The sequence below is a fragment of the Erinaceus europaeus genome, chromosome 18 (genome assembly GCF_950295315.1).
Source record: "Erinaceus europaeus chromosome 18, mEriEur2.1, whole genome shotgun sequence".
Classification (NCBI taxonomy): Eukaryota; Metazoa; Chordata; class Mammalia; order Eulipotyphla; family Erinaceidae; genus Erinaceus; species Erinaceus europaeus.
The window spans coordinates 46,664,665-46,692,471 of record NC_080179.1 but is presented as its reverse complement, the minus strand read 5'-3'; the positions used below and the strand labels follow the sequence as shown (position 1 = coordinate 46,692,471).

The window sequence follows — 27,807 nt, the reverse complement described above, 5'->3', positions numbered from 1 at the left end:
AGGGGGGCTTGGGGGCCGGTCCCAGAAGATGGCGGAGGCGGGGGTGAGTTGGGGTCCCCTGGCGAAGCGCGCGTGACTTTGGTGCGGAGGGGGAGCGTCCTGAAGAAGCAGAGAGACCTTCGGGAAGAAGAACGAGGTGTTTTTTGTTTGTTTGTTTGTTTGTTTTTTTGCAACCCGGGAATCCTGTTGGCCAGTGTGGGGAGCCAGCACCACGGATGGGGCCTGGGGGTTTCGCTTACCTGGGGAAGGGGCGGCGGAGTCTGGAAGGGGGCAGGTGGGTCCGCGACAGGTGTTTCGGGAGGTCGAGGCTCCCGGGGCTGTGAGAGACTGTGGAGACTGAAAGCCAGCGACCCCCGAGCGGAGGGAGATGGGGGTGGAGGGCAGGAGCTGTCAAGGTGTCAGGGGGGCAGGACTCGGACTTGGGAGGGGAATGGATCCCCCAAAGGTAGGAATTATTTATTACTGAGGTTAGAATCAGCCGAAAGGAAAGGTCATGTTGATATTGGGTTGGAGAGTGGGGTTTTGTATGTTTTTAGATTGAACTGGAAAACCTTTGCAGGTTTTGTAAAGCCAGAACAAGACCCCAACACAAATAGACAAACAAACAAACAAAATATTACCAGAAACTGGGAGTTCGCTGGTAAACAATCACTTTAATTTTTGAGATGGTCAGTGGGGATTAGCCGTCTGGGAGAGGGAAACTGGATAAAGGGGGATTTAAAGGGCTGGGCTGCTAAAATTTTTATGAAAATGATCTGTGTCCAGTTAGTGTTGGACAACAGGTGAATAAAGCGTGTTAACTAGGAAGCCTAGGAAAATGTTTCAGGACAACTTCAATGTTTTGTCGAGTCCACAAGGAAATACTTATAAAAGGAAATGATAGACTTGACAGTTGAGCTGCTGAAACTGACCTAAGTCAGTATGGCCATGTTGCTGAGGACTGCAGGGGAGTCGCCGGTTCCAGGACAATAAAGGCAGCCCAGCAGCGACTAGATTGTGCTTCAGAACTTTGGGCATTGAATCCTGATAGCAAACCACTTAGTGCAAATGAGTGACAGGATCCCTCAGGAAAATTAGTTATAAACTCTTTTTTAAAAAATATTTTTATTTATGTATTTCTTATTGGATAGAGACAAGGGGGAAATTGAGAGGGGAGGGGGATATAGGGAGAAAGAGAGAGCCTGCAGCCCTGCTTCACCACTCCTGAAGCTCTCTGTAGGTGGGGACCAGGGGCTTGAACCTGGGTCCTTGTGTACTATGAGTGCTTAACCAGGTGCACCACCACCTGGCCCCCGAAAATTAGTTACAAACTCTTATTCCACTCCACTGTTTAGATCCTTTCTCTGAACATTATATTGAGTAGTGTCCTTTGCCGTAGTTTTTAGTGCTTATCTTACGTAGTGTGAACCAAAACAGTGAATTCATTTAGGGAAGATTGCTCTTTTTAAACTGTCAACAGTTGCCTTCACGTATATTATGCTGAAAGGGAAAGGATAAAACACAATTCAGTAGTTTAAGGATAATTTGTTTCTATTGTTGCTAAAAAGTTATTCCTAAATAACAGAGTAAACTTTTCTAGGGAAAATTTTTTTGACATTGAATAGAGTATTGGAATGCGGATGTTATTTGTTTAATTATGTCTACATTTGGGTTTTAATATTGAGAAGAAAGATAGGTTTCAGTGTCTACAAGGCAAACATTTTTCTTCTTAGAAGTTTTTAGTGTTTATAGCCTATGATGTCCATTTGTGTGTTTTTATTCAAGGAGACACACTTTTTTCTCATTTATTTAAATGGTTTCTTAATGCATATGCTGTTTTTGAAAATTACACTATCAGAGAGCATATAATGAACATGATATGAGGTAGTAATTCAGTTTACTGCCTAGTAGCCTATCTCAACTAAGCACTTTTTAAGAGACAGGAGTATCTCAGGGATGAAACATACTGCAAGTTATTGGAAGATGATCTTGTAGTGCCAGACAGTGTTACATATTTTTTAAAAAAGCAACTGGTTTTTAAGGCCACAGGTTTTATTTCTGTGTTTGTTTTCCTGATGCCTATTGCTAGTGGTAAACATACACATTTTCATGCACAAAGTCTGGAATCACCTATAGCCTTCTGTTAATCTTTTATTTCTCTATTCATTAACAAGCAATAATATACTTGGAAGAATGCTTTTTTCAGTTTTCACAATTAATTGTGAGTTATGCTATTTGAACTATAGCAGTTTCACTTACTGTGGGCTAGTTTTTCATTCAGTTAGGGGAACAGAGAGAGGCAGAAGCCTTCAGCACCAGAGCTTCCTCAGGTGCTCACAGCACCTTCCACTGGTACTGGGATTCGAACTGGGCCCCCACTTATAACAAAGCAGGCATCCTATGCAGTGAACTCTCTCTCTGGTCCTTAATTGTTTTTGGATGGTGTTGTGGATGGTGGGAATGTGGTGAAGTGGGAGGGACTCTGGACATGGACACAGTGCCTGAGGCTCGTCCTGCTGTTACTTGGTAGTGGCGTTATCTCAGTGACTTAATCTCAGTGTTGTAAAATGGGGATTAAAGTATTGGTTTGCCACTAGGATTTTTCTTGAGAATATTGCCTTTTTTTTTTTTAAATTATAGATCATGAATGTTTTCAAATGCTTGATATAAATTGAGGAACTCTTTTTAAATTTTAATATATATTTACTTTTTTTAAAAGTTGATCTTTATTTTATTTTAATAAGAGAGTAAGATACAAAGAGCAGGGATAGATAGCATACTGGTTATGCAAAGAGACTTTTATGCCTGAGGCTCCAGAGTCCCAGGTTCAATCCCCTGTATCATCATAAGCCAGAGTTTATCAGTGCTCTGTTAAAAAACAAACAAAAACCTCTGATGTCTGAGACTCTGAGGATACAGAGAGAAAATCCAGATACAGAGAGAAAATCCAGAACAGTACTCAGCTCTGGTTTACAGTGGGGCTGGGGACTGAACCTGAGACTTTAGAGCCTCAGGCATGAAAGTCTTTGGCTTATGCCATTATGTTGTCTTCCCAGCCCAAATTGTGGAACTCTTTCCCCAGAAAAGTGCACACATATACAATTTATTTGCTTTTGTTTTGCTTCAGGCCCTTTGAAGAGATACTCTCCTAGTTTCCTTTTTAAGTTTTAGGATATGGTGGGGACTGGGTGGTGGCACACTTGGTTAAATGAAAGACTGAGTTCGAACCCCCACTCCCCACCTGCAGGGGGGACCTATGGGGCAGGGGGGAGTTTCAGGAGTAGTGAAGCAAGTACAGCAGATTATCTCTGTCTCTCTCTCACTCCTCTCCTCTCAATTTATTTCTGTCCTGTCAAATAAACAAGAAAAGCCACCAAGAGAGGTAAATTCGTAATGCAGACACTGAGCCCTAGCAACAACCCTGGTAGCCAAAAAAAAAAAAAAAAAAAAAAAATTAGAATATGGTATTTCTAATTAATTTTAACTTTTTGTTTTTTGCCCTCCAGTAATTATGTATTATTATATTATCACAGAGTCACAAAGCTAGCTGTTTGGACTTTCAAAATTATTTCAAATCAACATCAAACAGATGTTTCAATTTTATGTGAACCTTCTAGTATTGTCTAGAAAGGCTGAATGAACAACAGTTAAGGCAGAATGAATAAACAGTTAAGGCAGAATGACATAAATTAGCAGTTTAGAAGGTCTCCAGCAGCCTGGAAACAGAATGAGTAAAGAGCCTAGTTCTCAGTGACTCTCAGTAGAAAAATGTCTTTGGATATTTGAAAAATATTGGGATATTTTGGGTTGTCTCAAATGGGGGAGGTGGGTAGCACTGGCATTTAGTTGGCACAGAATGAGGATGTTAAGTATTTTGCAATTTTTAGGGCTCTTCTCAGGGCTGTTTCACAGAACAAACATTTTCTTTGCCCAAAATGTGAGTGCCCTTTGACAAACACTGGTGAGTGATTGTGAAGTAGCTTTTTCAAACTGAAGTTACTTTGCTGTCTTAAAACCATTATGCAACATAAAAATTCTTCTGCCATTATTTTTTTGTAAATTATTCACTCCTGCCCCCCCCCCCCTTTTAAAAATTACAACTTTGTGGTCCAGGAGGTGGTGGTAGTGGATAAAGCACTGGACTCTCAAGTATGAGGTCCTGAGTTCAGTCTCCAGCAGCACACGTACCAGAGTGATATCTGATTCTCTCTCTCTCTTTGCCTGTGACTCATGAATTAATCAATCGGGAGTTGGGCGGTGTCGCAGCGGGCTAAGCGTGGCACAAAGCCAAAGGACCAGCATAAGGATCCTGGTTTGAGCCCCCGGCTCCCCGCCTGCAGGGGAGTCGCTTCACAGGCAGTGAAGCAGGTCTGCAGGTGTCTATCTTTCTCTCCCCCCTGTCTTCCCCTCCTCTCTCCATTTCTCTCTGTCCTATCTAACAACGATGACATCAATAACAACAACAATGTTAAACAACAAGGGCAACCAAAGGGAAAAATAAAAAATAAAATAAAAAGATCAATCAATAAAAATCTTTAAAAAATTACAAATGTTAGTGACTTAACAGCGGTTTGTGCTATTTAAAATGCACATGTATTCTCTGTCTTGTGGTAGCTGTTTGGACAGCAGAAAGTGGGAGGAGGTTTTGTGACTACTGAATTTCTGGAAAATAGAAAACCATTGATTGGTCTCATAAAGCCTGGAAATTGACAGTGTGTTTTTTCCCCCTTAAAATACCTTTCTTAGTACTTTTAAATAAAGTATTTGTATATATTTATTCTCATGGTCTTAGTGCTACTCTCCTAACTATTGGCATAAGTACCTTGAGAGTGTTACAACTGAGATAGTTTTTCATGTCTTCCCATCTTTTCAGTAATGCAATCCCCTTCTCTCTAGATTCATATGTCAAAAGAAGTCTGAGCATTTGGACTGAAACGAACTCAAGGTTTCAAGAGTCCATTAGAGTCTGTCAGACCTAAGGTAAGATTCCAGTTCTAATTACTGCACGTCGTGTGACCATAAGCAGGTTGCTGAATTTCATTTTTTTAAATATTTATTTATTTTCCCTTTTGTTGCCCTTGTTTTTTATTTTTGTTGTAGTTCTTACTGTTGTTGTTATTGAGGTCATCGTTGTTAGATAGGACAGAGAGAAATGGACAGAGGAGGGGAAGACAGAGAGGGGGAGAGAAAGACACCTGGCTTGAACCAGGATCGTTATGCTGTCCTTGTGCTTCGCGCCACATGTGCTTACCCTGCTGCACTACTGCCCTACTCCTGAATTTCATCTTATTGCTGGAGCTCCGTGCCTGCAAGACATGCTGAACCCATTGCTCCCAGTGGCCATTCCCCCCTTCCTTCTCTTTGTCCTTTTATTCTATAGGACAGAGAGAAACTGAAAAAGGAGGGGGAGATAGAAAGGGAAGAGAGGCACCTGAAGACCTGCGTTAAGAAGCTTCCTTCTCAGCGGGTTAAGCTCACGTGGCGCAAGGTGCAAGGACCAGCAAAAGGATCCCGGTTGGAGTCCCTGACTCCCCACCTGCAGGGGAGTTGCTTCACAGGTGGTGAGGCAGGTCTGTAGGTATCTATCTTTCTCTCTCCCTCTCTGTCTTCCTCTCCTCTCTCCATTTCTCTCTGTCCTATCCAACAATGTCGGCATCAATAACAACAATAATAATGACCACAACAATGATAAAACAACCAGGGTAACAAAAGGGAAAATATGGCCTCCAGGAGCAGTGGATTCATGGTGCAGGCACTGAGGTCCGGCAATAACTCTGGAGGCAAAAAAAAAAAAAAAAATCCTTCTGCAGGTAGGGCCCAGAGCCTTGAACCCAAGTCCCTGCACGTGGTAACATGTACATTCAATGTGGAGTGCCACGGTCTGTCCCCAAGTAACCGTTTCTTAAAAGGAGGCTACACTAGTAGTCATGATGATGCTGATGAAGAATTTCGATAGTTGTTGAATACCTAGGTAAAGTGAACAGAACACGACACGATGCAGACACCACAGCACGAGACAGTCTACAGAGCCAGGTTGGGAGAAGGTTTTTGGGTTTTTTTTTTTTTTTTGTATTTTCAATTAGTGTTTAGAATGCTTACTCTTGAATTAGCTGTAATATGTACTATTTTCTCTAGTCTTATAAGTTACAGGACTACTATAGATAAGCTATATAAAATATAGTTTTGCTATAGGAGAAGTAGCTGTGTGGGCCAGAATTCCTTCCTTTAATATTGGGCTTAGAATCTGACAATAGCAGAAATGCAAAAAAACACAGTCAACTCTGTTGTCTAATCAGCCAGGAAAATTAGTACTTACAAATACTCTCATTTTCATGATTGTCTCATTGTCTTGAAAGTCAGTACTCCCCACCCCTGTTTACATATGGATTTTGTTCTAAAATTCAGCACTTTGAAACTTGAAAACTCAAGAGTTTGTTTTCAATGATGATGACATACCAGGCTTGCCTTCCAAAAGGCTTGCTTAACCTGGTATTATCTTATTCAGGAAGAGTTAACCCAATGTCATAAAACAGATTAGACTATGTGAAGCACTCACCATGGTCTAGGCAAGTACTGTCCTATACATGTATGTCCAGTAGAGACCTGATAGTGAGTGAAATCTGTAGAAAAAGCTCATAATGCATCAAGCCACTACTTATGGGTACAGCTAGGTAGCCATAAGAAGAGCTATGCTCAGGTTTTAAATAAACTAAGTGGCAAAGGAAATGACATTTAAGTACTTACTTGTGACTATGCTTAAGATGTATTATTGTTATGTGAAATAAAAGGAGGTTGAGAATGTAATCTGTATAGTATTCTCCATTGAAAAATATTAACTTTCATAAAGAAACAAATCAAGAAAATCTACTACCAGTTTGGGCTTTGGAGCTGATGTTGTGGATGTGAATTCCAGCTCATTCTCTTAGCAACAATGTGAATTTATTTAAGTGAAAGCTACTTAGCCTTCTCTCTCTCTCTGTCTCACCTTATCTGTTAAACAGACATAATCATGGAACTTACCGACAATCTAGGGTTACTGCGGTAGTTACATGAGTTACCATATCAGGTACTTAGAACAGTTCATAGAAAGCCTCAAATGTGACTTGTCTTAAACACAAAGGAAGTATTGCATTGATTGGAGGAGTGCATGAATACTGGGGAAGTGGAAGGTCTTTAGAGTGTTGTTATTCTTCATTTTCTACTTATTTCCTTTACTTCCTATTCCAGCTTTCATACCGTAGCTTCCTTAACTGCTTATAAAAGGTGGACTGGATCAAGGCAGGTGTCAGGCTCTGGCCGTGCAGGAGTGTGGCCTGGTCTGATGGCTGTGCTTGGCATCTGTGTGGATGTTTGGGTTTTGTGTGTGTGTGTGTGTGTGTGTGTGTGTGTGTGTGTTTGTAGGATGCCTGTGTAGGATGCATAAGCATCAAACATTTACATTAGGTCACTTTGTCTCACTACTGAGTCATCCTCATGAGCAAGTTTTTTAATTTGATTTTGAGAACACCACTTCCGATGAGAAAAGTTGATTTCTGTATTAAATATAAAATACTCTGGGGAGGTGGCTCTGCAGACAGAGTGCAGGACTTGCATAATTGACAGCCCTGGTTTGAGCCTCAGCACTGCATATAAAGGAGCTGGTGCTCTGGCTTCTCTTCCTCTCTTATAGATGAAATAAATAAATATATCTTTAAACAGGAAATGCTCAGTTGTAACTGATGGGCTTGAAGATGGAGGCACAAGAAACAGAGCCTGGATTTTTATCTTCTAGAGTTCTGGTGGAAATGTCTCACCCATCCTACACTTTTCATTCAGAGTGGGATCAGCTGTTTTTATTATTATTCTCTGTAGGTCTTTTAAGTCTTTTAAAAAAAATCTTTATTAGATAGAGTCAGTCAGAAATTGAGAAGAAAGGGGTGATAGGGAGTGAGAGTGACAGAGAGACACCTATAGCACTGCTTTACCACTTATGAAGCTTTCCCCTTGCAGGTGGGGAGTTGGGGGCTTGAACCCTGGTCCTTGAGCATTGTGCCATGTACACTCAAGCTGGTGTACCATCACCTCCCTCCTCAGCTCACTTTTTCTGTTCTAGTAATATATATAGTTTATATTTTGTTACACCATGCCTATAAAATCCTTTTTAAAATTCTCTATTTGATAAATAATGAAGTAAAGTTAAGATTTTTTCATTACTTTTTAAAAAAAGATTTTAAAAATATTTATTTATTTATTTCCTTTTTGTTGTCCTTGTTGTTTTTATTGTTGCTGTAATTATTATTGTTCTTGTTATTGATGTCATCATTGTTGGATAGGACAGAGAGAAATGGAGAGAGGAGGAGAAGACAGAGGGAGAGAAACATAGATACCTGCAGACCTGCTTCACTGCCTGTGAGATGACTCCCCTGCAGGTGGGAAGCCAGGGGCTCGAACTGGGATCCTCACACCAGTCCTTGCGCCATTACTTTGTCTTTTTAAAATTAACTGGTATTGCAGTTAGGAAAATTGTATGATCATTTATCAGACACTTGTTGACTTTCTTTTTCTAATCTCTTGCAGGATTTCTGGAAGGTTCCCATTTTAGGACGGGATGTGGTACTGTTGAAACGCCAACCGGCTTTGATTCTGCATACAGTTGGCTGGGAAGCTTTTTTTTTTTTTTTCCTTGTCAGTCTATTGGACTTATGAAACCATGGCAGAAGGAGAGACAGAGTCACCAGGGCCCAAGAAACGTGGCCCTTACATCTCATCCATCACTAGCCGAAGTGTAAATTTAGTGATTCGAGGAGTAGTGCTATTTTTTATCGGAGTATTTCTTGCGCTAGTGTTAAATTTACTTCAGATTCAGAGAAATGTGACCCTCTTCCCACCTGATGTGATTGCAAGCATCTTTTCTTCTGCATGGTGGGTACCACCTTGCTGTGGTACAGCGTCAGGTATGTGCAGGTTGTTTTGTGATGCTTAGCAGGGACATGGTGTAAATGAGTGTGGCTATTGCCTGGCTATACCTTGAGAAACTGAGCTTTCTCGAAGTAGACTCAAAACACAGCACAACTGGCTCATCTTGAGTGACACATTGCATAGATCCCTGCAGTCACAGTGGCCACCACTCTCCAGCTCTGTAACATTTCTCTCACCTGCAGATTCTCTCTGGTGTCCTGCAGTTCATTCCTCACTCCCAAGACTCCATTGATCTTTTTGTCACTATATTTTTTTTGTGGGCAGGGGTAGGTAGCATAATGGTTATGCAAAGAGACCCTCATGCCTGAGGCTCCGAAGTCCCAGGCTCAATCCCCTGCACCACAATAAGCCAGAGCTGAGTAGTGATATATATATATATAATTTATTTATTTTTTTGCTGGTTCTAGAATCTAATTTTGTAAGTGAAATCACAGAGCATGCCCTCTTCTATGTCTGGTTTTTTTTTTTTAATTTTTAAAAAATATTTATTTATTTATCCTTTTGTTGCCCTTGTTTTATTGTTGTAGTTATTATTGTTATTGATGTCATTGTAGTTGGATAGGACAGAGAGAAATGGAGAGAGGAGGGGAAAGACAGAGGGGGAGAGAAAGATAGATGCCTGCAGATCTGCTTCACTGCCTGTGAAGCAACTCCCCTGCAGGTGGGGAGCCCAGGGCTCAAACCAGGATCCTTATGCAGGTCCTTGCGCTTTGTGCCATGTGCACTTAACCCGCTGCGCTATCGCCCGACTCCCCTATCTCTGGTTTCTACCTTATTCAGCAACTTTAAAACATGTACTCCTAAAAACAATCTTGACTTTTTTTCGGGATGAAGCTTTTAACTCCTTCACGTTGTGCTTTCTTCATCCTGTTCCGTGTAAGCCTTATTTTAAATTATTTTCATGACCATAACCCATGATTAGTTATAAGGGGCTGACAGATGTCTTGTGGGCTTGTTTTTGAAGTAAATAAAACTTGAAAGATGGGCTAGTCTTATTCAAATTTAAGGCTTAACACTATTTTTCAGATTTTCATTTAGCTGTTTTTTTTTTCTTCTTGTTATGATGTTTTTTAAATATACTTAAAAGCTAGTAAATACCAACAGCTCGGCAGGTGACTTAAGGGGTAGAGCACAGGACCCACATATGTGAGCTCTTGGCTCAGTTCCTGGTACCACATATGCCAGGGCTGCACTCTGCAGAAAGTTGCTAGGGTCTCTCTCTAGTATGTAAAGGAAGAATATTTACCTTTGGTTTATTTTCTGTCTGGTTTTCAATAGAAATTTTTTAAAATTTTGATTTATAAAATGGAAATACTGACAAGACCATAGGATAAGAGGGGTACAACTCCACACAGTTACCACCTCCAGAACTCTGTATCCCATCCTCTCTTTCTGATAGCTTTCCTATTCTTTAACCCTCTGGGAATATGGACCCAGGGTCATTATGGGGTGCAGAAGGTGGAAGGTCTAACTTCTGTAATTGCTTCTCTGCTGAACGTGGGCGTTGGCAGGTTGATCCATACTGGAAGCCTCTCTCTCTCTCTTTCCCTGGGGCAAGGTTCTGGGGAAGCAGTGCTCCAGGACACGTTGATGGGGTCATCTGCCCAGGGAAGTCTGGTTGGCATCATGTTAGCATCTAGAACCTGGTGGCTGAAAACAGTTTTAACATATAAAGCCAAACAAATTGTTGACCTAAAGCCAAGAATATTACAGATGAAGATTTGGGGGTCTCTGTTTTGGAATTAGCTAGTAGGCCTCTTTCAGGTATATTCCAAAGGGCCCATGACTATGCTAGTTTTTCCTGAGCCTGGTCTCTGATATGCAGGTGGACCCAAGTTATTGTCTGGGGAGATGATGTCATGGCTGGTAAAACGGCTAGGAAGCTGGATCAGAGAAGAGAGTAGCGCCCAAATATGGGAAAAGTGTATAAATATTGACTGTAAACCCCATAGATTTGATCTAGAAACTTTTTTGTGTGTGGGAGGGGTGAGGACTTGGAATAACAGATGTAAGGAAGATAAGGGCAGAGAAACTCTTCCTTACTGAGTATCCACTAATGTGCTAAGTATATGCTTTAATCCCAAAGATCTAAAGTGTAATCATTGGCATTGTGCCTTTGGGGGGTGGGGAGTGAATAAGGATAGTGAAATAAAGAAAGGAAACCATTGAGCCCCAAGTTTGTGAGTCAGTAACCAGGGTCAAATGGCACATTCTGAGAAAGAGAAAAGAGGTAGCTATTCACACTGTCTTCTTAGAGCACCTCTTTTGAAGCCTTTACTAAGAACCAAGCTTCATGGAATACACTGGCATAGATTCCAGACATTAGGTTTTTATTGTTATTTTGCCATCAGAGTTTTTTCTCTGGGGCTTTGTTCCTGACTCTTTTCACTCTCCCCCTCTCCCCCTCTCCCCCACCTTTCCTCTTATATTTTCTTTAAAGAGCAGGAGGAGTGAGCGAGATACCACAGCACTGTTCCACTCTCATCAAGTTCCCCCTCTCTGTCGTGCTCCTGTCTCAATGGCTGGGTCCTTGCTTATGTGAAGTGTGGACTCTGTTGGGTGAATGATCTCCTGGTCCCCCAGATACTAGTTCTGACAAAAAATCTCAAGTAACTACATTGTGCCCATACCTGTGATTGCAATATCTAATTTAGAAGGGAAAAATAAATAAACAAATAAAAACCAGTCTGACAAAAAAATCTCAAGTAACTACACTGTGCCCATACCTGTGAATGCAATATCTGATTTAGAAGGAAAAATAAAGAAACAAATAAAAATCAGTCTTCCTGTGTGATGCGCTGAGCTGGAGCAGAAACACTTGACTGAAGTTTGATTGTACCTCCATCATGAAGAGGGGTAGAACTTGTGTCTCTTTCTGTGGTGTTTAGGGACTTTGGCTACAGCTCATATTCAGGGTGAATAAAATATTACCTTCGTGCCACTTTATCCCTACTTTGCTAAACTTTTCAACCCCTGTTTTTGCTACATTTAAAAATATAACCTCATACCTTTTCATTGGGTCATTTGTATTGACATTTCTTGTTCAGTTGTTTCCTCTAAAGGCACGAGGTACATGGATGAATGAGAGAGGTATTAGGAACTCTAGGTGCAAGCTAACTCTGCCACTCATTGTTGGATTAGCCATGGCATTTAGTCGATGACCATGAATAGAGCAGATTTGGGAAAGTACCCAAAGGTGGAAGAAGAAAGAAAGAAAAAAAAATTCAGGAAAAAAGGGAATAAAGGATGTAAGAAATAGTATGTATGAGTTTGGGCATGCTTGTGGTGTTTGTTTTGTTTTTATGTATGTGTGCTGATGCCTATTTTAAGGCTTACTATGTTCTCACCATCTGAAAGAGGAAAATTCAAAGTTTTCCTTTGAATTTCCTACCAATTGGTATTTATAGACTGAGATACTCCCTTTCTCCAGAGCCATCCTGGCCACCAAAGTAAAGGACTCTGGTAGGGTTGGGGCCACTTTCAGGTCTTGGTGTATGATGGTGGTGGAGGACCTAGGCTGTGGGAGTGAGAAGGTTTTGCAGAAAACTGAGACATTTGACACATGTGCCAACAGTTATATTTACTGTAAACCATTAACCCACCCCAATAGAAATAAATGGATAAATAAATAAATCTTACGGTCAATTACTCACTTCCTAGAGATCCCTGCAAAACTTCTCCCTGTTTCATCTCCCACTTGCAGTTCCAAATTTTTACATCTTTTTTTTGTTTCTTGGCCTAGGCCCTCAATTGCTCTGCTTGGAATTTTCAGACATTTTCTGGTCCTAACTTTTTTTTTAAAAATATTTTTATTTTATTTATTTATTCCCTTTTATTGCCCTTGTTGTTGTAGTTATTATTGTTGTTGTTGGATAGGACAGAGAGAAATGGCTAGAGAAGGGGAAGACAGAGGGGGAGAGAAAGACAGGCACCTGCAGACTTGTGAAGCGACTCCCCTGCAGGTGGGGAGCCGGGGGCTTGAACTGGGATCCTTACACAGGTCCTTGTGCTTTGTGCTACCTGGTCCTAATTTTGTAGGCATGAACCCCCTCCCCCCTATCTTTCCTCTCCGGTCACACGTTGCACACTCACTGCTCTGAGAGCACTTGTTTATCCCTCTGGTGCGAGTGGAACGGCATTATTTGATTCTCCAGTGTTTGTGGAGTCAAGTCCCTGTGTTGTGACCCCTACCTACTTTTTTCTCTTCAGTCTTCTGGACCGGGAAGCTCTCTTTCTCCCTAAAGCATACAGTTTCTAAGTTAGAGGAGATATTTTCCCTTTGTCCATGCTTCTCTTCAAATTCTTTCCTGTACTTGACAGTCCTTTCTATTTCACTTGCTGATTGTTTGTGCCTCAGGGCCCACCTCTTCTGTGAAACCTTTCTGACTGCCTAGCACCTGCAAGGAGAAGAATGCTTCCCTTCCACATTCTCTGTGTACCACCCCTAACACTTCATTCTTTCTTCTGGCTGGACATTCTGGGACTGGGTTCATATCCTACTCTTTTCTTGTCTTTGTTTTTAAGTCCTCAGTAAATACTAAAACCAGACACCCTGTGGGAGCTTAAGCATTCATTAAGTGAAAACATCACCTATCCTATAGTTTCTGCAAAAATATATCTCACACAGTGATTTTGTTCTTTTAGCTCCCTTCCCTTGAAAAAATAAAAATGAGTTAGATTTTACTATTTCTTCTAGCAAACCACTATACCGAAAATGCGATCATGGAAACGTGATGACTTAATACTGATGTTTTACAGACTTGTTTTGTTTTTGGTGTTGTCAGACTGTGCTAGTTACTGGGAAATAACTTAAATTTATCCCAAGAAATGTGATTGTGCATCACAGAACCATTTGATTAAGCAAGACTATGTTTGCATCTGCTTTTACACAAGTATGGCTTTCACAGTCTCTCTTGTAAGAGTAGAGGAAGACTTCTGTTGAGCTCTTAAACAGGGAAGTCTCACTGTGCTGGGGCGTTTGCTATCAGGCTCTGCCAGGCCTTTATTTAAAGGGAAGAAAGAAGACATTTAATGGGAAGTGACAAGCTTCCTCGGAATTCTCCCTCTCAGTGAGCAGCCGAGAACCATGCATACTCAATAGATTTGATTTTTATTGGCAAATCCCAAGGTTGGCAGCGTGGCAGTTTAAATTCCTTTTTGTATTTTTGCTTCCTCCCCTCAATTGTCTCTCACTTGTGAGTCTGACATCACATGCATAAAGAATGAGTCAATTTTACTTATTTATATCGTTGCACACACATGTCAGTATTCTCTACGTGATAATTCTTTACCTATGGCATCAGCTGCTGAGGAAAATTGACTTGGAGTGCCTGATCTCAGTTGATTTTGTTCAAACACAGGAAAAGGGAAGAGACTAGAGGAAAGTAAGGAATGGCAGATGAATTGTTAGTTTCATGACCCCTTGAGAAAAGTAAAAAAGTAAAAAAAAAAAAAAAAGATAGTATTCATTTAGATATATTTCAACTGTGAGGCATGCTTGTTGCCATTTTAATTTTTTTAGGAATTTGGAAATGCTGTCAGTTACTGTTACAGGATTTTAGAACAGAGCCTTTTAAAATAGGAACATTATATGAAACTTTAAAATTAACCAATAGTTCTCAGAGCTCTGCATTGCCGACAATTGCCGTTAATCCTCTGATGGTCTGTGAATCGTCAGCACTTAGCGAAAGCCTAACCAAGACATGCATGTTTCACTTTATAGACTAGAAAAGGTACGTGATATTGCAGCATCTCCCCTCCAGAAGGAAGAGTGGTCATGCAGCCCCTTCTTAATGCTGTTCCATTGGTCTGCTGAGCTACGTTTTTTGATATTAATTTATTTCTATTTTTCCTTGATTGCATTGTTTATGGTTATATAGCTAGATAATACCAGGTCTGGGAGGCACCTAGGTTTTGGTATGGTACTCTCATGACATGGCATATAGTATTGGACATTTTAAACATAATATTCTAGGGCCGGATGGTGGCGTACCTGGTTAAGTGCACATTACAATGCACAAGAACCCACCTGCAGGAAGGAAACTTGGCAAGCGGTGAAGCAGTGCTGCTGGTGTCTCTGTCTTTCTTCCTCTCTATCTCCCACTTCCCTCTTGATTTCTGTTTCTAGCCAATTAATAAAGGTAAAGTTTTTTTTAAAAAAAAAAAAGATAAAAAAAAGTATAATATCCAACTGATGTGGCAGTTGTGTGCTTATTACTGAATAGCAGTATAGTCACTCTTCTTTTAGGAAGAATTTTAAGAAACTAAACTTTCAGTGGTCCGGGAGGTGGCACCGTGGATAAAGCACTGGACTGTCAAGTATGAAGTCCTGAGTTCAACTCCCGGCAGCACAAGTACCATAGTGATGTCTGGTTCTTTCTCTCCTCCTATCTTTTTAATAAATAAAAAAAAAATCTTTAAAAGATAAAGAAAGAAAGAAAGAAAGAAAGAAAGAAAGAAAGAAAGAAAGAAGCTAAACTTTCATAGCTCTCTCCTATTCAGTTTAATCTGTAGAAGTGTATATGTATTTTTGGCATCACTGGGACTTCACTGACTCAGGTCTACCTTCTCAGCCAGATAAAGAGGGAAAGGCACAGTATCACCAAAGCTTCTCATGTGCTGGGGCTGGTCTAAACCTGGCTTGGGTGTGTGACAAAGTCACCACACTGTCCGTCCATGTAGACTATCTTGCCTGCCCAGAAGTGTATTTTTTTCTCATAATTTTTAAAATAATTTTTTGTTTGCTAGTCTTTTATAGAACTAATCACACTGAAAACCATTTCCCACTAAGTGAGTTAACAGATCCACATTTAAGTTAAAAATTGGGTGGGAATATTTGAGTCTTGATTAGATATTTTGCAGAGTTATTTATAATCAATTACAGTCATCTCCCAGGGTGTTTTTTTTCCAGAACCAATGAATATACTAAAATGATTTATGTTTGTCTTTTGAACATTGAATTTAAGATCTAATCTGAGATTTATATATTTTTTTTATTTTTATATGCTCACTTTCTATTTAATCGAGAAATTAAGATGCAAGGGGGAAGGTAGAGAGGGAGAAAGAGAGATACCTGCAGTACTGTTTCTCTGCTTGTGAAACTTACTCCCTGCAGGTGGGGATGGAGGACTTGAACCCTGGGGTCCTTACACATGGTAACGTGCATTCAACCAGGTATGCCACACTGCCCCCAAATTTATCAATTTTATATATTGTGTTTTTTTCCCCATTTTTCTTCTGTTTGCAGACTTCTACTGTGAGTTTCCTTGCTTTGAGTACATAGCACAGAATCTAACTAGACCCAGGATAGGAGTATCAGGACAAAGGAATTAGATGCAGGAGACAAGAAGCTGGAGGAACAAAGCTAAGCTATGTAACAGGGCATCTGTGTAATGTAGATGATATATCTGTTGCACATGTTAGCACGTCTTGGTACTTCTTAGACTTACGGTGTTTAACAGCATGCTTTGTGATTATATAACTTAGAGAGCACATTCCTTAACTGCTAGCCAATATGATGCTTTTCAAGTCTCAGATATAGTAGATGAAAAGTAACATGAATTGTCTAGTCCAGTCTGCTAAATTGTGAATCACACACTTGGTGTTTTTGCCTATTATAATTTAGAATAATGTTGCAGTCATTCACAGTGCTTTCTTCAGTGTGTTCACTGAATTTCACTGGTGTTATTGTAACTTTATACTTGCTGCAAGATGAATTGAAAAACAATCAATTGATGTTGAGTAAGAAACTTTTTTTGAAGAGTCTTCTAAATGCTTATTGTTGTTATAGTAACTCTTTAAGCTTAACTTTGCCAATATAGCATTGAAGATGGCTTAATTTCTCTCTCTTTTTCCCCCTGCAGCTGTGATTGGGTTATTATACCCCTGCATTGACAGGCATCTAGGAGAGCCACATAAATTTAAAAGAGAGTGGTCCAGTGTAATGCGGTGTGTAGCCGTCTTTGTTGGTATAAATCATGCCAGCGCCGTATCCTTTCTGCTGTAATGAAATGCAAAATAGCCCAGCAGCTTCCAACAAACCAAAGGTTAAACAGCTCTTTGCAACTTCGCTATTGTCAAATTGTGATATACCCACTTAAAAAAATGTATGCTTTACTCTTGAAACATCTCAGTGAAAACTACAATTATATTATGGGGTATGGCCTTTCTATCACTTAGAAACTTTTCACACTTAAAAACATGTACTTTTTTTAAATTAGGCTGTTTGACTTCTTTCGTAAATTATGGATTTAATATTAGGTTACTTTCTTTTTTCTTTTGAAAAATCTCATTGCTATTTGAAAATTTTCAGTGACATTTAACCTGATATATCTAATGTTTTACATTCTCAACATGTAATTAGTATAAACTATTTATGTCGATTTTGCATTCTTTTTTTTTTTCTGTACAAAATAGGTGGGTATTTTATGCTTAACGATACTGCTCACTTAGGACTAGCAACATTTCCAGTGATCAGTAATCACAAGTAACTTGTGGCTACTAAATGAGATAATGCAGCTTCTTTTAGACCAGCCACTGTGCTGCCATTATCATTATCAGTATCATTTCATGGTGCAAGAGAATGAGCCCAGGACCATATACATGCACAAGACTGATGATCCACCTCCCAGACCTCATTTTCATTTTATATTTTTGAGAGATAGTGAGGGAAGGAGAGAGACCACAGTACCACCCAACTACCAACGGAGTCATTCCTGGTGCTTCCATGTGCTACTAGGGACTGAACTCGGACTCAAGCAGAGTGAGGCTTGCACATTATCCTTGGAGTCAGTCCTCCTGGTCCATGTGGTGTGGTATTTTTTAAAAAAATATTTATTTTCCTATTTGTTGCCCTTGTTGTTTTATTGTAGTTATTATTGTTGTTGTTATTGATGTTGTTGTTAGATAGGACAGAGAGAAATGGAGGAGGGGAAGACAAAGAAGGGGAAAGAAAGATAGACACCTATAGACCTGTTTCACCCCCTATGAAGCAACTTCCCTGCAGGTGGGGACCCAGGGGCTTGAACAGGGATCCTTTCTCTGGTCCTTATGCTTTGTGCCACGTGCGCTTAACCCTCTGGGCTACTGCTTGATTCCCATGGTGTTATATTTTTAAGTTAGATGTATATTAATCTGTTGACCCTAGATGCCTCTTTATTTTCCTTCATTCTTTTTTTTTTTTTTTTCTCCTCCAGGGTTATTGCTAGGCTTGGTGCCTAGCAATGAATCCACCGCTCCATTTTCCCCCCTTTTTGTTGCCCTTGTTGTTGTAGCCTCGTTGTGGTTATTATTATTGCCATTGTTGATGTTGTTTGTTGTTGGATAGGACAGAGAGAAATGGAGAGAGGAGGGGAAGACAGAGGGGGAGAGAAAGACAGACACCTGCAGACCTGTTTCACCGTCTGTGAAGCGACTCCCCTGCAGGTGGGGAGCCGGGGGCTTGAACCAGGATCCTTATACTGGTCCCTGGGCTTTGCGCCACATGTGCTTAACCCACTGCACCACCGCCCGACCCTTCCTTCAATTCTTAATGAAGTTAACTCAGTTATGAAAAAATAAAACTGTATCCATGTCAGATCCCACTCTTTACAGGAATGTTGACCACACAGAGAAATCAAAGCTAATCACTTTTTATTCGGCAATTTAGCTGCAATGCCAGCAAAGCAATAAGAAAAACTTTTCCAGCAAGGATACCCACAAACTGTAGGCTTCTTAATAAAATTATGCCAAAACAAAGAATGATTTTGAGGGAGTTACCCACAAAACCTCTCGGATGCTGAGAAGTCAGCAAGCTGGGTGTTCAGTATCGCAGCTGGTCTGTTACAGGAGGGAAAATGTAGATAAACAATGTTAGAGGAAGTGGGAAATGGTTTTGTGTGCATTTTTGAACTTGTGCTCCCTCTCTGTACTTGCACCATGGCCGGTTAGTTTGGGGAGATACGTACTGCCCTCTGGGAGTCTGGATACTGAGCCAGTATGTGGCCTTTGGGACATAGATAGTACCCTTTTAATGATACTTGAAATTAATTCCTTTTGTGTAATCCTCTAGCAAAGAAATGGGAAAAAAAAAAAAAAAGAATTTATAGAGGTTCATTTTGCCCAGAGATTTTTGGAGTAGAAAAGGACTGTATACTTGTGAATAGGTGATGGAAATAAAATATCATTTGAGCAAACTGTCCTATACCAGAAAGTCTCAGGCACCAAAATAGCTTGGCAGGTTGCAAGATAATGTTCACTTCAAGGCTTTATCCTCAACAAATTAAAACTAGAACAGTTGACATAATAGAAAGGGATACTGTGTCCTTGGTACTCTTGTTTCTGAACTGCATTATTATAAAATGTGTCTGTCAGTAAATCATATAGAGAATTGCTATCCTGTTAAATAGCTGTCAACTCTTCTATTTTCAAGCAATTCTAAATCTGTTTGAGAAGTGCCATTCCTTTCCTTTTTAGCAAAAGTGTATTTCTTTAGCAACACTTATGTTTTGAAACTTCTGGTTTAATTTTTTAGCTGTGAAAGCGTTCCTTAAATAATGTGTATGATCAAAGAATTGGAAATCTGTATATCTGTCTCTATATAGGAAAAACTGCTGCTATTTTAACTATAGATTAGGCAGATCTATTAGTGAAATGTCAGATGTGCTGTACATAGTAATGTCAGATGTAGCTCAGATCCCTCTCGTGTCTCACGTTGTATTAAAAGACCACATGCACTCTAAAATAAGCTAGCAACTCCTTTCTGAACATTAAGATCTTTTGTTTTAGAAAAATGAATAGGTTATATTATTCAGTTACAGATTTTAAGATGATTCTTTAACACTGACCTCAGAAAGTGGATTTTGATAACAACATACAGTTATCTCTCACCCTGGCTGCACTTTCCATTGGACTGTGGTGGACTTTCGATAGATCTTGCAGTGGTTTTGGCCTGGGAGTAGGAATTGCTTTCTTGGCTACCCTGATCACTCAGCTACTAGTCTATAATGGTGTTTATCAGTAAGTATTTCTTTTTGGTACTGTTTTTTTTTTTTTTTTTTTTTTTGGCTAGGTGTTAACTGAATTCAGAGTTGAGAGATTTTTTAATTGGCTTAAATTATTTCAGCTCCTTTAGCCTACAGAATCACTTGTTTCCATAGCTATATTAAGTGGTGTCACTGTACTTCCCCTATGAGTTGTTGAAACTTCTTTTTCTATTATTCTAGATATACATCTCCAGATTTTCTCTATGTCCGTTCTTGGTTACCATGTATATTTTTCGCTGGAGGCATAACAATGGGAAACATTGGTCGGCAACTGGCCATGGTAAGTTGATGCTTGTTTAATCACTCTCTGAGACTGAGGTGGAAGACAGGCTTTCTCTAGATGTCAATCCTCTTTTTAATAAAAGATAAAGCTCTTTAATTTCTCTTTTGCTATTCACTGAAATAATTACTTGGGACAACTTTGATGGCAAGTATAGTAAGAGTTGAAGGAAATCTATAGGTTTTCTAGTCCATCTGAAGGGAACAGTCTTATATGCTACCCCCATCAACATTTGGCTTTGTATTAGGTCAATGCTGAGCTACAAGCTTGTATGTGTTAGGGGTGTGTTAGCCCACCACCATCACCAAGGTACCAAAACAATCCGTCAAAATCTGTTGGATCTTCTCCATACTTCAGGCTCTGCCCTCTGTACCCCCTTTACCTCTGGTGGCCTCAATCCTACCGTCAGAGTCTAAGGACTTGTTTCCCTTTGACTTTGTTCCATTGCTTTGTTTCTGCTTGTCCTACTTGTAAATGAGATCTTCTGGGTGTTTGTCAGAAAGGAACATCTTTTTTTTTTTTTTTTTAATGATTTTTATTTATAAAAAGGAAACAGAAAAAAACCAAAGGATAAGAAGGGTACAACTCCATGATTTCCACCACCAGAACTCCATATCCCATCCTCTCCCCTGATAGCTTTCCTATTCTTTAACCCTCTGGAAGCCTGGACCCAGGATCATTATAGGGTGCAGAAGGTGGAAGGTCTGGCTTCTGTAATTGCTTCCCCGCTAAACATAGGCGTTGTCAGGTCGATCCATACTCCCAGCCTCTCTCTCTCTCTTTCCCTAGTGGGGCAGGGCTCTGGGGAAGTGGAGCTCCAGGACATATCATAGTGGGGTCATCTTAGCATTGGCATCATATTAGCAGCTGGAACCTGGTGGCTGATTGTTTAACATATAAAGCCAAACAAATTATTGACTAGTCATGAACCTAAAAGCTGGAATAGTGCAGATGTAGATTTGGGGGTTCCATTTTGTAGATAGTTATTAGGCCTGTTTTAGTTATATTCCAAAGAGCCCATGACTATACTAGTTTTTTTTTTTTTTTCCCTGAGCCTGACATCTGATATGCAGGTGGAGAACAGTTTTTTAAAAGTGAAGTGGCACTACTAATAACCACTTTGTGACGATATGTAAATTAGGTCTATTTTTGACTAATCAAGATGTTTGATCATTTTAATTTAAAAGGAAGAGGACATTGTTGGTTATCCTACTCAGAAATGGCAAAGGTCAGGGTATAATAATAATTTGAAGTTGTGAGGCTCAGATTCTTTGAGAGATCAAGCCAGCTTATAGTAATAAAGTACCAATTTTTAGAGCATTCCAGTTTATGTGAAAATGACTATTTGAAATAAATCTTAATATATGTTAACCATGTGACCTTTTAAATTTAACAGTATGAATGCAAAGTCATCGCAGAGAAATCCCATCAGGAATGAAGAAGGCAAAAATAGACCTATTGTGCAGAAAAACAAGGTGAAAAGGGCATACAAATGATTGATAGACCAACAAAACTTGGAACTAGAACATTGCCAGAACGCATTTTCTTTTCCTTATTTGGCATATGCAAACACATACACACGTTACTGCAATCTGTGATTGCTTCGTCTGTAAATCAGTTGCAAACCTTTCTGCATCTGATTTAAATAAATGTAGACGTATATTCACTCCATTAAGACATGTTGACTAATAGAGGAACATTTAAAACTAATTTTTAAACATGCCATATATTGTATCACAAAGTGGACGTGCCAAAATATTCTGTTATTGTCACATGGAATACAAGAATGCTTCGACCAGTTTATAAATGTAGTGAAGTGAAGATGAAAAGATCCAAAAAAAAAAAATCTGATGAAAGGCTGGTTTATTCTGTTTCATTTACTGTTGTGCCTTTTGAATTCTTTTAATCACAGTACTATGACTGGTGGGTCCCCTGGTGTGTGGTTATTTTCTATTTTAATGTTGTTTCAGAGAGCTTTGGGTGTTTTACTAGGAGATGAAATGTAATTCCATCAACTGTCTTCAAACCTGCATGATTGGAGAGAATTTAAAAAGTAATTTTTTTTTTTTTTTTACTTTAACAGATTTTACAGGAAGGAAAAGTGATGAACAGGATAAGTTATCAGCATTTAATTATCTTGAATATAAGCCTAGAAGACTGTATATAATTAAAAGTAAGGACCATTGGGGAATTTAACTAGAAAAACTATATATATTAGCAATCCAAAATTACCTTCCGCTGTGGCAAAAGTCTTGTAGTATTAACTGTCATTTGCAATACTGTATCCTACTGCCTTTGCATCTATGGCATTATGTGAGAAACCCCAGGCAGATCAATATGAAGTTTCTGAATTTGTTGACTCTTTACCACAAACCATTTTAGTTGGATTGGGTCATAGAACTGACTGTCTGGAATGCCATCTGGGGAATTGATGGGCACATACTTTTCTGATGTACTCAGATGCCCATTAGCGAGTAGTTCAAGCCTGCTGAAGAATGGATTGAAATGGCATATTATGCATGTTAAAAAAGGTCTTGATAACAATTTTGTGCTACTGTTCCAGCAAATAGAACCATTTAAGTATGGTCTAGACATATTCTTAGCTAATTTTTTCCCTGGTTTTTATTTTTGAAGTCGACAGCAATTGTGTGATACACAAAGGTGAAATTTTCTGCATACTACAGAGTGTGTGTATGTGTGTGCACGTGCGTGTGTGTGATTCAATGAATGAGAGTGTATATGTATATATGTGCATGTTTTCTTGCTCTCTTAAAATGTCAGTTAGATATTTTCTAAATTTCTGGTTTTAAAACCATTGCTGTCAGACTGAGATCTTGTATGCCAAACTTTAATATGCTTTTACATTTTAAAACAAAGTGTGAAAATCCTAAGAGGATTACATATTGAATATATGTACACAATCTTAACTATAGTGGTAGTAAACATACTGCTATAATTTATTGTTCTATCTTCCAGATAATGTATTTCATTTAGGACAAATAAAGTATATTTTTAGAATAAACTTTGTAAGCACTATAAATCTTTAATAAGTTATAAGGTCTATGATGTGTTTACTTTGAAAATTGCTGTTAAAAGCAAGATGTATTAAATATGCAATTATCATCTTGATCAAGAGTCTTTTTCTTTTGTGGTAAATCTTCATATATATAGTGCTAAGGATTAACTTAATGACATTAATATGTGGTTGAATTTAACAAAATGATGGTGGGAAACTAAGTTTGGTATTACGGAAATTGAATAAAGGTCACCTGGTGGTTCTTTTTAAAATTTTTTTAATTTATAAAGTGGAGATATTGAAGAACTGGGGAGACAGCATAATGGTTATGCAAAAGCCTTTCAAGCCTGAGGCGCTAAGGTCCCAGTTCAGTCCCCAGCACCACCATAAGCCAGAACTGAGCAGTGTTCTGCTCTCTCTCTCTCTCTGTCAGTATCTTTCTCTTTGTATCTACTTTATTTATTTGTTTGTTTGTTTATTTATTTATTTATTTATTTATTTTAACCAGAGCACTGTCCAGCTCTGGTTTATGGTGGTGCAGGGGATTGAACCTGGGGCTTTGGAATCTCAGGCTTGAGAGTATGTTTGCATAACCATTATGCTCTCTACCCTGTGCCCCTTTGTATCTACTTTTTCTCATTAAAATAAAATAAATAAAAAATATTTTTTAAAAATGGAGATATTGACAGGAGCATAGGATAATTCCACACAATTCCCACCGCCAGAACTCCCTATCCCATCTGCCCCCTCTTGAAAGCTCTTCTATTGTTTATCCCTCTGGGAGTATGGGCCCAGGATCATTGTGGGGTACAGAAGGTGGAAGGTCTGGCTTCTGTAATTGCTTCCCCGCTGAACATGGGCATTGGCAGGTCCGTCCATACTCCCAGCCTGTCTCTCTTTTTCCCTAGTGGAGCAGGGATCTGGGGATGCGGGGCTCCAAGACACATGGTGGGGTCATCTGCCCAAGGAAGTCTGGTTGGCATCATGGTATCATCTGGAACCTGGTAGCTGAAAAAGAGTTAAGATATAATGCAGAACAAATTGTTGACTAATCATGAACCTAAAGGCTGGAATAGTGCAGATGAAGATTTGGGGGGGGTCTCCATTTTGGAAAAAGCTAGTAGGTCTATTTTAGGTATATTCCAAGGAGTCCATGGCTTTACTCGTTTTTTCTTAAGTCTGACAGCTAACATGCAGGTGGACTCAAGGTATTGTCTGGGGAGATGGTGTCATAGTTGGAAAAAGGACTAGACAGCTGGATCAGGGAAGAGAGTAGCTCCTAAATATGGGAAAAGTATATAAATATTGTAAACTGTAAACCTCATCGGTTTGATCTGGGGCCCATGTTCAGCACAGGGGCCTATGTAGCCTCTGCATCCCTCTAGGTCTGAGCTCACAGTCTGTGGTCACAGCTGGGGAACATTCCAGGCTGCACTAATTTCAGAACCTATCTTCCTTGAGTGCTAGAGTATGTTGTCCAACCTCCCTTTGGAGTATGGAACATTCCCTACCATTGTTGATTCATATTGAGGGCCAGGTCATGTAGAGGCCTACAAAGGGGTCCATGGTCCATTATGTTGTTCCTGATGGAGATGACCAGTGACAGTGGAGAGGGATCTGTTAGAGGTCTAGGCCCATCCTGTCTATGTGGGAATCCCAGGACTCCCTGTCTAGGGCCCCAGATGATGGGGTGGCCTGGTAGTGACGGAAGAGTCATCTTTAAAGTAGGCCAGTCTCTTGCCCTTATCCGGCCTTTATAATCCTTACTTTGTCTGACAAGTTTAGCCTTGGAGTGATTGAGGGAAGTGAAATAGGAGGTAGGTGAGGAGGGTATCTAGGTCTAAGTAGAAACTACTTCACTAGGTACTTTATGGTGTTTTCTTAGGTCTTTCTACTTGTTTTCTGCATGTATTGATTCACTGCAAACAATTTGTGCCATTGCTTTCAGGTATATATTTTCCCCTAACTTGTGGATTCATGTTCATATACCCTATCTCATGGGCTCTGCTCTATATTTAGGTTTTGAGGCTTTGTTAGGAAGTGCACCACCTGAGATGGACTTAAGGAGTCCTGTGAGCTAGGAAAATTCTCACCAAAGTAATGAAGCTGAATGGAGGGTTGATATTCCACACCTGACGTCTCTGGACACAATCTGAAGTGAAACATGGTGGTACTGGTTGCACTGAATAGGTTGGGATCAGCAGATGCAGTATCAGTTGGTATGCATTAGGAGAAGCATGCAGGAAAGTGAACCCCACCCCAGAGGTTCCAGGGCTCATCCGGGGGTTCTTAGATTATTTTCAGGTTACCTTAAGAGCAAGAAAATATATTCTTGGCAAGAAATAAACTGTTGTGATTGTTTCATAAGTATATATAGCTCTGTGTGTGCAATGAAGCAAAGTGGTAAACACTGTTAACATTGCTATCCTGGTAGTACTTCCTTGTTTGTATTTTTAAACTTACTTACATTGAAGTTGAGAGCTGACTAAATCCTATAAAAGCACAGGAAAACAATTAAAGCTAACTAGCCAGAACCCTACTAAGATTTTTGTTGTAAAATTAATTTGTTTGCACTGAGCTCTTTTTACCTTCGCAAAGGTCATTGGAACTTCTCGGTGGTGCATACATACATACATATTTCATACAACCTGTATTTCCCAGGTGAAGTCCAGGCAAGTCAATATCATCCAATACTGTCCTACTCCTTCTGGCTCACTTACCTGCACAATGAAGTGTATACTGTGTAAGGTAATTCTTCCAATTGAAAATCTGTTAGTAGTACAGTCTTAACTTTCTGTATCTGAGGAAGTCTCTCATTTTTACTTTTTACTATATCTCTGGGACACAATACCTGCCTGGCCCCATTGCTCCTGGAGTCTTTTTTTTTTTTTTTTTTCCCATCTTCTCTTGGTGGGGATGGTGGATAGTGCAGGCAGGCAGAGGCAGGCAGAGGCAGGCAGAGGCAGACAGTAGGCAGAGAAATGAGAGATGTTGCAGCACTGCTTCACTGCTTGTGAACCTTCCCCCTGCAGGTGCTCTGTTGTGGTTGCCTGGGACTCAAACTCAGGTTCCAAGCTTTCACATGTGCTCTGCCAGGTGAGTCGCCTGCTGCTTTGAAGATGCTGACTTACTGTTGCCTCTCATCTAGTATTGCAGATAAGTCTGCTACTCGTATCATTTTCTTTCTGTTTCTTAGCCCCAAGTCTATCTTTTTAAGGAACTTTCAGTTGATTTTCTCTTTACTCTCATTGTTATTCAGCTTCCTTTCAGTTAATTTAGTTTTGAATCTGCTTTTTATTTTTTGATACTCCTATGCATTCTCAATCTGTGGGCTTATGTGAGTTCTAGAAAAGAGGTGCATCTGACTGCCTCCTGGAATCACATGGAGGCAGAGAGCTGTAAAAATATGATAATGCCTGAACCCCCCAGCCCCCGAGAGCCCTAATGTAATTGCTCTGGCATGTGCCCTGAGCATGAGGATTTCTATGGCTTCTAGGTGATTCTGATTTGTCTTCTAGTTGCCACTCAACGATGCAGGCTAGATGTATGTAAGGTAGGATGCAAGGTGGGGGGTGGGAGGTGACCCTGGAAATTAAGAGTAAGGGATACACTGCGATTTATTCTGGATCAAACCACCTGAACTTTGGTGACTTAATTGTGAAGGTTAAGGATGAGGAAATGTCAAAGGCGGCTTATTATTATTTTTTTGGGGGGAAATTAGGGGAATGGTAGTTTTATGAACAAACCAACCTACCAACCAACAAACAAAAAGGGAATACAAACGAGTTGGTGACTGGGTTAAGTCTGATAAGTCGAGGGTGAAGTCTTCAGGGGCGAAGTTTCTGGTGAAGATGAGTGGTAAGCAGTCGGCTACTTGAGTCTGGCTTATTGGATACAAGTGAGGGGCTTACCAGAATATGTGAGTCATGGATGCTGCCCTGCCAGGGGAGTGAGTGAGGTCACTTGGGCAACACGTTTTGGCAAGAAGAGGAAAAAGTTGAGACATAGTGACATGTTGGCAGAGAGCTTGGCGAAGGGAGTGTGTTCAGAAGTAGGAGACCAAACAGGAGTGAAGTGGGCAGAGGCAACGCAAGAGGGAATTTTAGACAGTGTCTCTGGTAGTACAAGGTCTAGTTGGAAGGAATCATTGTCTTTAGAGATAAAGATGAAAGATGATGAAAGATGTTCTGTGTGATTCCTTTTTTAATCTTTTTTTCTTCGATTTTTTATTTGATAGGATCAAGAGAAATTGAGAGGGGGAGGGGGGAAGAGAGAGAGAGAGAAAGAAGAGACCTGCAGCACTGCTTCAACCACTTAATGAAGCTTCCTTCCTATAGAAGGAACTGGGGGCTTGAACCTGGGTGGGCCGCCACTCAGCCCCTGTCTAATCTTAACATTTAATATATATCACTGTATATTAGTAGCTTGCAAAGTGCATTCAAAGGGTATTATGTTCTAAGTCAGTTATTGCAAGTGAAAGGAACACACTAAAGGGCTTTGAGGAAAAAATGATGGCTACTTGAACATCTATGAAGAATGGACACAGGCACTGA

General features: G+C 39.9%; 1 protein-coding gene across 5 annotated transcripts; it reads left to right on the top strand.

Annotated features, from left to right (window-relative positions):
* INSIG2 (insulin induced gene 2) lies at positions 1–23,367 on the top strand. 5 transcript variants are annotated; one of them, XM_060178010.1, is made up of 8 exons: positions 14–136; positions 4,876–4,959; positions 8,536–8,912; positions 16,800–16,924; positions 19,766–19,932; positions 20,139–20,238; positions 21,635–21,713; positions 22,322–23,367. In XM_060178010.1, exons 3-7 carry the CDS (start codon positions 8,669–8,671, stop codon positions 21,674–21,676), a joined length of 678 nt encoding a protein of 225 aa, XP_060033993.1. In that variant the 5' UTR covers positions 14–136; positions 4,876–4,959; positions 8,536–8,668; the 3' UTR covers positions 21,677–21,713; positions 22,322–23,367. The 5 variants fall into 5 exon arrangements, with proteins under 5 accessions (XP_060033992.1, XP_060033993.1, XP_007524814.1 ...); XM_060178009.1 differs by having other exon boundaries at positions 1–43; positions 21,635–23,367; XM_007524752.3 differs by having other exon boundaries at positions 21,635–23,367.
* Positions 23,368–27,807: the final 4,440 nt, after the last annotated feature.

Bases quoted from the DNA above. Each gene is read 5' to 3' on its own strand.
- INSIG2 (XM_060178009.1), top strand. From the start codon at position 8,669: ATGGCAGAAGGAGAGACAGAGTCACCAGGGCCCAAGAAACGTGGCCCT. The intron at 16,925-19,765 runs GTATCCTTTCTG...CACTGACCTCAG, and splicing joins GTATAAATCATGCCAGCGCC to AAAGTGGATTTTGATAACAA. The intron at 20,239-21,634 runs GTAAGTTGATGC...TAAATTTAACAG, and splicing joins TTGGTCGGCAACTGGCCATG to TATGAATGCAAAGTCATCGC.